Source organism: Aythya fuligula, chromosome 6 (genome assembly GCF_009819795.1).
Source record: "Aythya fuligula isolate bAytFul2 chromosome 6, bAytFul2.pri, whole genome shotgun sequence".
NCBI lineage: Eukaryota > Metazoa > Chordata > Aves > Anseriformes > Anatidae > Aythya > Aythya fuligula.
In genome coordinates, this window is record NC_045564.1 from 19,519,081 (window position 1) to 19,531,558 (window position 12,478).

Genomic DNA, 12,478 nt, shown 5'->3' on the forward strand with positions numbered 1-12,478 from the left:
CTCCTTTACTAATGCAGTTGCTGAATTAATTCAGCTACCATTAAGTCAGTTTTTGTTTAGCTGTTCCAGAAAGGCTGAAGGATGATACAATGGTAGATGAGCTGTTCTGTTCACTTTCCGTACAGGGGGAGGACTGGAGGATACCATGAGTTGAAGGTTGGGGAAGATAATTTTTGTACTCCTTGCTTTTTGGAGTTCCATAGGACTGGTGAGGGTTCTGTGGACAGAAACTTTGTTAGGCTATTTCTGGAATGACCCTGTTGCACACTGAAGCAGAAGAATCCATGCAGGGAATTTCAAAGTAGCCTACTTTAGTTTAAATTAAATAATTTAAATGTTTTGTTTTGTTGCGGGCTTTCAAAAATCAATGCATCAGCTTGCATGTTTTATTTGATTACAGCTGCGGATAATTCCTAGATGAAGTAACAGAACTGTTAAAAATTCTAATTGAGGTTTAAATAAGGTTTTCAAACAGCAATGTGTAACAGTTTTCAAAGGAGAACCTGCTAATGAGAGTAGAGCTGGCAGTGTGGAAGAGGTGGTGATTCTCTCCAACGCTTCACAGCTCCAGTCAAAATCTGTTATACTGCATGAATGCTTTTCTGCTCTCTTTTGCGATTGCCAGTAGGAGAGTAAAGAAAGAGAAGGTGGCTCAGTAATTTATAGTCATATGGCATATTATTACTCAACTGGGTAAATGCAAGTCACCAATGTCACCAATGATTGTGGATGCAGGAGCAGCAGGAGTAAAAATGGCAAATTGAACGTTGGTGTAAAGAGATGTCAGTACAGTATGTATGTTCTTCCTTTATAGTGGCTGTATTGCTTCTTGGAAGAAAAAAAAAAGAAGAAGGTGCTGTGAAGTAAAATAAACCAAATAAAGTAAATTACAGTAAATAAATTAACTCTAAAATATTTCAGAAAATTGTACTGGGTGGATGCCTACAAAGATTGTCTCTACGTCTCTGAACTTGATGGAAGATTCCGGAAAAAACTCGTGGATCGGTGTGTGGATGCGAACAACACTTTCTGCTTTCAGTACCCCAGAGCAATTGTTGTTCATCCAAAATATGGGTATGATATTTAAAGAGTGTTTTTCCTTTCTTTTTAAAATAGTCTAGCACTGTCTCTGAAAAGCTGAAATAAAAGTTTGGCCATCTGCTCTTAAATTTGTGCGGCATTAGATCTTCAATGAAACTTACGAAAAATAGCAGCTTGCCTTTCATAAATGTATATTCTGGACTGCTAGGTATCATTGAAAGTGGAATTTTGTTGCATGCGGACAAGGAAATTTTGTTTGCAAGGCTAAAAAGGTTGGTAGATATGTGTGTAGTTTGATAGACAATGGGGCTGCTGGTTGCATTTTTTGAAGATGAATGTGATTACATGCATCCACTTGTTTGCTGTAGTAGTTAAAGTACAAAACAAATATACTAACCTCTTTCTTATTTCCCTCTATATGGTTTTGTTTTGTTGCAGGAATTGCTTTATTTGGGTGTGTCTTCTAATACTTGCTTCAGCGTATTTTTCCTGCAATCTTAACTATAAGTGTTTATTTGAACAGACATGTTTACTGGACAGACTGGGCAGATCGAGCTTATATTGGACGAGCAGGCATGGATGGCAAGGACAAGATGGTGATCATCTCTACAAAGTTAGAGTGGCCCAATGGACTCACCATAGATTACACCAATGACAAGCTCTACTGGGCAGATGCCCATCTAAATTACATTGAGTAAGTACACAGAGAAGAATAAAACAACTGAATAATTGCTCCTGCTGGATCTTAGTGGTAGCCTTTATAGATGATCTAAGCATAATGCTTCTACCTACTGACTGTAGGAAACCAGAGTCAGGAAGTAAGGAGTAGTAGGTGATGGGAATGACACATTGTCCCTGTTTTTCGTGTCTTAGGTCCCACTGGAAGTGGTCCAAAAAATTATTGAGGAATTCAGGTGAAAAGATTCAAAGTTTATGCTGGAATATGCAGTTTATCAATATCTGGGAGTACAGCCTGAACCAAGGCAGAATTGAATATAAAATCACTTTTTTGATTCTCTTGTTTCTGCCTACATGTATTGAGTTGAGCTGAAACTAAACCAGTTGTGTGCTAATAAAATGGTATACAGTTCATTAGAGGATCTCTGAAAACTTGTCGTTAATTTTATAGTCAGCATTTACAGCAGTATCCATAAATATGACATGAAATTTCCTGCTAGCATATATAGCTTTTTCCTGTTCATTGCAAAAATCTATTTTTTTTTTCTATTGTTGGAAAATGACTGCTTAGATATCGTACAAATGAATAACTAATATTCTGGTTCTTGTCAAGATGTTGAAACACTTTAAAAACAATCCTTGATGTTAATGTTTATATGTGCATTTAGGGTTAGACATAGATCCATTCTTCTTTACATCCATTCATCTAGCAACTTTTCTTAAATGCAAGTGTTAAAAATACCTATTTAAAATATATAAATTACAAGTATACATCTCTATCTCTTTATTTTTAGTATTTCATCATTTATCCCTATAGCAATGTCAGCAAAACCAAAAAATCTTATTAAAGGTATCTTATCAGATGAATCTCTAAATCAGAAAGACGTGTAAAATATAGGAATTACAGAAGGCCTGTTGTCTTAAGTGTTCTTTTATTAGTAATGTGAATGATCCAGGCCAGTCTCTTATGTGACAATAATAATTTGCTGTAAGTCAGTAAATGTGTAAAATTTCAGTTGGCTAACTGATACACTTATGTGAGAAGACTTTTACATGTCAGTGGATGTTCCTCTATTCCATTTATTCCGTTTCTTTGCCTAGAATAACCTGTTATACTTTTCTGCATGTGTTAAAAGGAATTTACTGAGGACAGTGCTCTATCGTGGGACTAAAGAAGCTGCAATTCCACCGTTGCGTGGTCCTGGTCACTGAAAATGGCCTACAATTAGCATAAACAGTAAATGTAAGATATTCTATCGTTTCTCTGAATGTTTTGTGCATTTTTCTTTGTGTAGGTACTCTGACCTGGATGGATATCATCGTCACACTGTATATGATGGGACTTTACCTCATCCATTTGCCATAACTATTTTTGAAGACACGATATATTGGACTGACTGGAACACAAGAACTGTTGAAAAGGGAAACAAATACGATGGATCAGACAGGACTGTTCTCGTGAACACCACACACAGGCCGTTTGACATCCATGTTTACCATCCATACAGACAGCCATTTGGTAAGAAAAAAGAATGAGATTTGCATTTAGAGGGCCGGCTGTTACTGAAGATTAATTGGAAGCAGTCCTGAGTACACTCAGCTTTTGCATTTGCTCAGGGAAATAAAATCCACAGAATATATGTAGTCCTCTATTTTACATATATAAGTGGTCTTTGATTAGCTGCTTAAATAGAATCAGACTAGGAGTGCATCATTTTAAATTAGTTTCTTAGAAGTCTTCACTGAATAGCATACATTTCCTGTATATGAAATCATAAATATTTCTTTCTGAGCGTCTACTTATCTAGGTTTTGCTTTTCAGCTTACTACATATAAGCTTTCAATAAAGTATTAGAGGAGTCTTTTACTGACTGAGACCTTTGTGTCCTGGGATTTGCAAAGTACAGTAATATTTTTGTTTGTTTGTTTTACCAGTTAATAATCCTTGTGGCACCAACAACGGTGGTTGTTCCCATCTTTGTCTAATAAAAGCTGGTGGTCAGGGTTATTCCTGTGAATGTCCTGACAACTTCATGATAGTCCAGTTTGGTAGTACAGCACACTGCCTTCCAATGTGCTCTAGCACCCAGTTTCTCTGTGCAGACACTGAGAGGTAAGTCCAATGTTCATCATCTTTTTCTGATGCCTTTTAAAAGATATATTATAGAATTCAGACTCTTCACAAGGGCATGAAACCAGGTATTCCTCCGGCTTTTGCTATGATTCTGTGATGTGCTAGCAAAGACAAAGCCAGGATTAGACAGCCTTACATTTTGGAAAAATATTTGTATATTCCATGTTGAAATTATTTTTTTTCTTCCTAGTATGACATTGCATGTATATTCCAGTTGAAATCATAAACCTGGACCTTTCTGTTGTTTTTTTTGTGTATCTTTTGCAATGTATCTCTTTCTGCCAAACATGTGCTGTCTGTGAATGGACCAGGAAAGCCATTTAGCTGATTTGGGGGCAAAAAAAACCTTTCTCTGAGACAAGTGCGTTGGGGGGAGAGGAATGTGGCCTAAGAGCTGCTGTGTTTATGTTGTATTGCTCTGGAACCTGTGAGGCAGTTGTCCTCACTGGGTGGCATTTTGAAGCAATACTACAATGATGATCCCTAGTGAAATTCTTGTGCTGAGGTTCAGGTGAATTATTAACATGTTAAGCTGATTAAAATCTAACATGAGAGATGGTTGCCACAAATACACCTTAAAATTCAATCCTTATTAATTAATTTGCAATGAACTTACTTCTAGAGGCCTACAAGTATCATCTGTTTCTGGAGACAGTCTTCTGGCTTATTTTATTAGCATATATGCATATATGAAGCAGTAGACATGAAATTCAAGATGTCTTGGAAGTTTTGGGAAATAAGGCTGAGATGAGATTGTCTTTTGTGCTGTAAAAGGATGGTCATTTATCTGTAGAGACGCTTCCTCAACAAAGAAAACATTGTTTTCTCTTTGTTAGGTGTATTCCTATCTGGTGGAAATGTGATGGACAGAGGGACTGTCGAGATGGCTCTGATGAGCCCCCTACCTGTCCACACCGATACTGCCCTGTTGGTCAGTTCCAGTGTAACGACGGGAACTGCACAAGTCCACATTTCTTGTGCAATACCCAGTCAGATTGCCATGACAGATCAGATGAAGATCCTGTACTTTGTGGTATGTTACCAGTAATAATTTTAAGTGAGTTTTGCCAGTAGGAAACATGTAAACAATATGTATTGTTATCATCTGCTTTTTACAGATCAAGAGGTTAGGTAGGGACATGCAGGTCCTAATTCTCTAGTTTCGCACCTACTAGAGCAGTATACCACAGTGCAAAAGCAGGGTAGAGGAGAGCAAAAAAGTATAAAATGTAAATGTTTTCTATACCTTTAAGTTAATTTTCACTGATGTAATTTACAACCTGAGCTACTAGATACTGGAAGTAGGATCCTCTGTATTTTGTCAAGAGTAAAGCCCTGATCAATATGAGGAATATAAGCCTTCCTAATGTACAGATCAGTCCATCAGGCATGCTCATTTTTCCCGTATTCTAGAATTTTGTGTGATGGGACAAATTAATTTCACACTTTACATTGCACAAAACCCAATGCACGTGGGAAGGTTGTTTTGGAGAGCTGTTTGTGATAGCAGAATTTTGGCAGTAGAGCCTAGTTATGCTTGTGGAATAATGTTATTGCCTGAAAAACCTGTCCTATTCCACATACTTACACCTAACTTAAAAAGCACATCCTTAGTCTTCTGCTTGTAAATAATGTACTTCTGGCAGTTACAAGCATAGTAAAATAAAGGAAAAAGAAAACACTGTGGTTGTATAATTGATAGTTTCATTGCTATCCATAAGCAAAGTGTTTCTAACAATGACAATTAAATGTTCATTTTACATGAGTTTCGAATAGCTACACTTTTAAGTATGGCACAGGGGATCATTTAACAAGTATAAAGTGGCAGCTGCATAACGTCACTGGTTTGATGTACCGTATACACTTAAAGTCAGTTTAGGTCTATATCATTCCTTCTGCTCATCATCATGTGTGTGGGGTTAGAATCCCTTAGTCTAGAAAATGTATGGAAATCATAATGTATTATTTCCTCTTGAAGAGTTTTTCAGTACTTGTGACATAGTAGTAGGGTAGTGTCCAGTGAAACATAGAAAGTCTAGAAGCTTTGTATGAAGTCCTATTTTCATAGACCTTCAGATCTCGCCCAGTTCACTGATACAACTAACTTTAGCATAACAAGCTTTACCCCTGGGGACAGAGGATGTACATTTATAGGTTATGGAACTGTTATCAGCACAGTCTTCTATGTTTTCTGGCGTGTTCATTCATGCTCAGAGGGACAGGCGTATCAGGCAGTGTGCGTCTAAGTTGATAGTACAGCCAGAACCAGAATGTCACATAACTCCTCTAGTAAGTAACTGGGAACCCCTGTCTCAATCGTATTTAAGTGCTGGATTTAGTCCTCTCTTCTTTAGGAGCAGGTAGTATCTGCCTCATTCCTAGAGGAATGTAGAGCCTTAGTGAGCCTAACTGAATGCCTGTGGGATATGTGCCATGTGGCATTAGAAATCTGTACCTCAACTGGTCAAGTAAATGCTAATGTTTTAGACTTTTACTGACTTTTTCTTCCAATTTGTGGTATAGACATGATAAGTGCCCAACTGACCTAAGGCTGCTGCAGCAGACTATTCCTGTAAATTTCAGCATCCTAATAGCCAATTTATATTCTTCCAGCTAATCACCAATGTGAAACCCATCAGTGGCAATGTGCCAATAAACGATGTATCCCAGAAGCCTGGCAGTGTGACAGAGAGGATGACTGTGGTGACAACTCGGATGAAGATAGTACTCACTGTGCAAGTAGGACCTGTCCCCCAGGCCAATTTAAGTGTGACAATGGCCGCTGCATCCCAGGATCCTGGAAGTGTGACGTGGATGATGATTGTGGCGACAACTCTGATGAGCCGTTCCACGAATGTAGTAAGCATTTAGCTGGAGGAAGCTACCTAAACTATGGTGCACTGAATGCAAAGCAAACTGCATTACTTAATTTATCTGAGGATGAAAATTTATTGGAAAGGAATTTTTTCTGCAAGTTGCTAATATGCAGTAAACAGTATTAGGAAATGTAGATTCTGTGTGGATAATGCACTGCTTTCTCATTCTTGAAGGTGAAGAAGCTTGCTTATGCTGGCTGGCTTATCAAGACTGACAGTGTCTCACTCTGACCTCCTTGAATCTAGCAGTTTCATGTGCTTGGTCCCTAAAAATATTCTGTGAACAAGATTATATGCGTATATGATCTATTGCTTGTGTGGAAGCAGGGAATGCCAGTTCATCATTTTTTACCTTAGAGTATGACATAGGGCATCCTTTTTACAAAAACAAAGTTTTGTTTCTTGAAGCTGTAGTTTCTGCAGATGATAGGCACATGATTTAGAAACAAAAATTACAAGCAGAACAAATGCAAAACACCGTCTAGCCTACACTTACCAGTGGTGCTTTCCAACGTGCAACATGTGTCTTTGAGTCACCGGTCATCTGGAAGAGCTTTGAACCAAGCTTTTCCATATGAGGACAAGTTGCCTTCCCTTGCTTCTGGTTTTGGGGCTTCTGTTGGCACCATTTCCAGCACTAAATAGTCAGGGAAAACCACATTGAACGTGTTTTGAATCTGTCATGGGTTTCTAGTATATGCTGAATACAAGCAGCATGGATTGGAAAACGTACCACAAAATGTATATTTTACTGTCTCTTTTACAACACTGAAAATAGCAGATAATTCTTTTTAGTAGAAGGAACTGACTAAATTTTGACAGATTTTGAAAGTCAAAATAGCAATAAGCATGGTTTTTCTTGACAATTGCCTCTTGTATTTCAGTGGGTCCTGCTTATCGGTGTGACAACCACACGCAGTTCAGCTGTAGAACCAACTACCGTTGCATACCACTATGGGCAGTGTGCAATGGGAATAATGACTGCAGGGACAACAGCGATGAACAAGGCTGTGGTATGTCTGAAGAAGGAGGTCATTTCAACGTAATTTTGTACCAAAAACATTTATTCAAGTTATAAACATCTTGAGTTTGCAAAAGTCTTTTCAGTAATAATGTACCTGGGATTTTTTTTTATTTTATGTCAGTTAATTATCCTGGCAGTTATTTGTCTTCAGGAGAACCTCTATGTGTAGTGATTCATTGTGCAGCTCATGTTTGGGAAATATTTTGCTTGAGCTGAATCATTATAGACTATTAAAACTGTCACTGTGTTCTACATTTACTTACCTCTTGTACTGCCGAAACCATCAGTATGGGAAGTATGATGGTACTTTCCCTGACTCTTACATTTATGTTGAAACCTCTCATACGCTTTTACACAAAGCTTAGAGGACATCTCATCACTACATCAGAACCAGAAAAGACTCAAAAGTGTTAACACTCTGTGAGGGCAGGATGACTTGTAATTTTTCTTCTCTGCATGTAGAATTGTAAAAATGTATGTCACCAAAACCGTGCTCCTTTAGTCAGAAAATAAATGCTTTTCTTTTCTAGGGTTCTTTATTAGTAGGCTAATACAATCCATTCATTTTAGTAGTCATTAACTCAAGTTACTCTTTTCTGGATGGAGCAGTTGCTCCTGTGAAAGCAGGATAGAGGGTGGGATTTATTAGGACCACTCGTTCTGGAATAGTGGCACTGTAAAGATTGATCCGTGTTTTCCTTTGATAGCATGAAGTTTATTTCTTTGTGTCTCCATCTCAGTTCTATATAGTTATTTCAGCTGTTTCTTAATCACTCTTCTAGTACTTAGTCCAGTTTTTGTCACATAAATCTCTGTCTACTTCTGTGTGCATTATATCTTATTCAAAGACTATGCTAATGTGTGCTGGTCTTATGTTTTGTTGGCAAACCGTGTACACTGCAGAGGAGATGACTTGCAGTCCGTCTGGAGATTTCCGTTGTGACAATCATCGGTGTATCCCACTGCGCTGGAGATGTGATGGAGATAATGACTGTGGAGATCAGTCTGATGAGCGCAACTGCAGTGAGTTCTTTTTTGACTGTCATGTTCAGCTTTTGACTTAACTATCCTATTTCTTATGAGAATGGGGCAGACAGATCTCAACAGCAATCATTTGGTGCTTTTTTGTACAGCTGTTTCTTTGCTGGCTATCACAGTGATGTTGCAAGGCAGCATTTTTGATATGTAAAAACACTGATAAATCCAGTCATTACAACAAAACAAATTCCTGTTTTCCGGTAGGAAGTGACATTTGAATTCTGCCCTGTGTGCAGACGTAGGATTATATAGTTTCTAAAGCAATGAACCTGGATTTTCCCCGAACTGGAATAAAAATTACTTCTGTGGTAAAACAAATACTTTTTCCTTGTCAAGAAGAGACATAGATTGTTGAACAAAATGCCAAGAGTATATGGGGACAGGCTTTTAAAATATTCAGTTTTAATGATTATATAACATTATCAGCTTCTGTCTGGTTTAATGAGACAGGTGTGGATGTTTAAATCTACAGATGGGAAACTTTACACATTTGCACTTTCATTTTAAATTAAGGTCCTCGTGAATGTACAGAAAGTGAATACCGTTGTGACAATTTGCACTGCATTCCTTCCCGCTGGGTCTGTGATCATGATGATGACTGTGAAGACAATTCAGATGAACGTGACTGTGGTGTGTATTGTCTGGATGTGACCTTTTACATGTTCAGACTTTTGTTTCTAAAGCAATAACTTTTTCTGCAAAATGATCTTTTATGGGAAGCATCTTTAATGGAGTAATATTGACTGGGTCACCAAAAGTAGCAGATAATATTTTAATCATCTGGGATGTTGCCGTTTTCCATCGGATGATCTCAAAAAATAAACACTGTATGGATTTGAATGAGGAGACATTTCAACAGTTATTTCTGAATCTTTTCAGAGCTAAGAACCTGCCACCCTGGTTATTTCCAGTGTAATAGTGGACACTGTGTTGCAGAGCGCTTCAGATGTGATGGAAATGCAGACTGCCTTGATTTCTCTGATGAAACAACTTGTCGTGAGTTTCAAGCTTTGCAATTGGTGTTCATTGAGCTCACTTCCAGAAAGACTTGCACTTTTCTGTCTCTTTAAGTGAGATTGCGATGACTCCATAGAGGTACTGAATTTTGCAACACTCAGTGATGTCAGTAAAAATTGAGGAGTGTAATGTTTTGAATCGGTTTTTTAATATATGAATGGGTTGCCTTCTCTTACATTAATTGTAAACACAATCATAATACTAGGAAATTAATATGTTTACACAGTCCAGCAAAAGACAGATGTATGATTGAATCAAAATTTTTGACTATTCCCACTCATGTTGCAAGATCCACAGCTTCCAGTCATACTGTATTCTAAAAAGGTTCTGTAATGGAATGGGTTTTTATAATACTCAAAAGAGTGTATAGAGTTTAGTAAAGTAGCAGTGAAGCAAATGAAATTAAATACTTTTCTGTTTTCATCTTCCTTTTATGTATTGACCTACTGTGAAGAAATGTCCTGGAATTTGCATTGTGATAGTTAATCTCTCAAAATTGTGTTCACACAATATTTGGCTTTTCTTAAGGGGAGGAAAATGTGTATGAGAAGCCACTGAAAGGGCAAAGATAAGTTTTACTTATGTGGATTAGGACAGTCATGTGTTTTTTCTTTGATCTAGTTCAGTTTTTCACAGATGTAACAGATTTTTTTTTAAACCTATATCTAGGTACTTTATAGGTACTTGGGTCATTCAGGTTTGGTGCCAGTGACATTATTTACCTTTTTTACTTATCTAGTGGTAACAGCTTCAAGCAACGTTTGCTAAATTTGTGACAGTTTATTTTCAGAAGCTTCTGGGAATGAAATTTATGTTTCAGTATTCACCTGAACCTGAATTATTAAGTTTTGGCTTCCAATAAGTACTTAGTCCTTGCAGGCTGTTGTTGCTGTAGATCTTTGCAGATGCATACTGCATCTCTTACTATGGAGAGAAGAGTATTTAAAAAAAATTATATATATATATATATAGAACCAACCTGAGTCTTTTTCAGGGAAAACAGGGAAAAAACAAAACAAAATTTTCATTTAATATTTTTTTTTTCAGCAACACGATATCCTAATGGTACATACTGTCCACCCATGTTGTTCGAATGTAAAAACCATGTCTGTATCCAGCCATACTGGAAATGTGATGGTGACAATGACTGTGGAGATGACTCTGACGAAGAACTTCACCTTTGCTGTAAGAGAGAAAATTTGTATTAAAATGAAAAAAAAAGCATAATATAATGTATAATTATAATAAAGAGAAGAAATAGAAAATAAAATTTAAATATTTTCATTTCAGTAGAGATTCTCACCGACTACTTTCAGGATGGGTGCTGAGAACTTTGCTTCATATGCAAGTTCACTTCATCCTCCTATAGTATGTTTCTCATTGCAGATGTTAATATATGTGGGAGAGCTATATCAAAGAGCTAAGGACAATACTTTATGTTTTCAAGTGGAATGTTTAAAATAAGAGCATCAGTTGCATTTAAAGATATAATTCAGATAATTTATATTCTCAAAGGTGAGCCTTTAAAGCTGTCTGTAGTGTCGGAACATCTTTGTTACAAGATAAAACTGATCTGGATAACTCATGACTCAATGGCATGAAGTATCAGTGTGATTGACTTGATCTCTGTGGTTTCAGTGGATATTGTTTGTGAATCTCCGTTCCGTTTCCGATGTGAAAACAATCGCTGTGTATATAGTCATGAGCTGTGCAACCAGGAAGATGACTGTGGAGATGGAAGTGATGAAAAAGAAGAACACTGTATGTATACACAAAATTTAGCAGCAAATAGGAGATTCGGTAATTGTGACGTGTCTAATAATACTGAAGGCCTTCAGAAATGTCAAAATCAAACAAAAGTATATGAAAACTAAAGTTCAATATAAAATAATTTAAACTTTAATTATTGGTGCTATGTGTTCACAGGTCTCCATGTAAGTAGCAAAAATAAGCAATGATTCGTGTGAAAAATGTATGGTTTTCAAAATTGAATTGTGTTTTATTATGAACACTAACAGCTAAATTGTGTCTACTTACTATGATGTCCGAAATAAGAAAGAAAAAATTGTTTGGCTGTATCATAAATAAGGATTGGATGGATATTGGATGTTTAAAAAAAAATAGATAAATGGGTACTTCTGAATTCATGGCACTGTTATGTACATAGTAAGAGTCAAGGGACAAATCCTGCAGAAGCTCTGTTAATATTCAATAGGATTTTGCCCGTAGATATCTGAGGTAGTTCTTACTGACTGTGTTGATTTTAATATTATATAGTTTTATCATATTTTTGATTACTTATTAAGCAACCAAAAAAAGGTAGTGTATTTGCTGGTTTTATTGCAAAATTTTCTTAAATTAGTATTTTACTTATAACTCAATCTCTTGAAGTCTGCAGCAGGTGTGTATAGTATAGAGTTAAAGGGTATTAATTACTTTGCACTATTATAAAAAAAAAAAAAAAGTTCAATCTACTATTAACAGGAAGTTTCTAACTTTCATTTCATGGAGGTGGAAGGGCTTCTTCACTTCACTGGGGTGTGACTAGAAGTCAGGAGGCGTTGCTTAGCTTTATGATACACTTCCAATGTCACTCTAGTCATTATTTTACCACATTGCATCAGCTTCCCCATTAGCAATATGTAATAGTGTTGTCTGTTGGTACTGTGT

At 36.8% G+C, this 12,478-nt stretch overlaps 1 protein-coding gene across 1 annotated transcript in view; it reads left to right on the forward strand.

Annotated features, from left to right (window-relative positions):
* Positions 1 to 12,478, forward strand: part of LRP2 (LDL receptor related protein 2) — a 116,525-nt gene that overhangs the window by 82,110 nt on the left and 21,937 nt on the right. The window contains exons 52-63 of the mRNA XM_032190022.1: positions 922 to 1,074; positions 1,565 to 1,735; positions 3,015 to 3,238; positions 3,655 to 3,832; positions 4,690 to 4,886; positions 6,467 to 6,712; positions 7,614 to 7,742; positions 8,657 to 8,776; positions 9,305 to 9,421; positions 9,671 to 9,787; positions 10,856 to 10,993; positions 11,447 to 11,569. Of these exons, the coding sequence (XP_032045913.1) occupies positions 922 to 1,074; positions 1,565 to 1,735; positions 3,015 to 3,238; positions 3,655 to 3,832; positions 4,690 to 4,886; positions 6,467 to 6,712; positions 7,614 to 7,742; positions 8,657 to 8,776; positions 9,305 to 9,421; positions 9,671 to 9,787; positions 10,856 to 10,993; positions 11,447 to 11,569 (1,913 nt within the window). The remainder of the gene's footprint in view (positions 1 to 921; positions 1,075 to 1,564; positions 1,736 to 3,014; positions 3,239 to 3,654; positions 3,833 to 4,689; positions 4,887 to 6,466; positions 6,713 to 7,613; positions 7,743 to 8,656; positions 8,777 to 9,304; positions 9,422 to 9,670; positions 9,788 to 10,855; positions 10,994 to 11,446; positions 11,570 to 12,478) is intronic.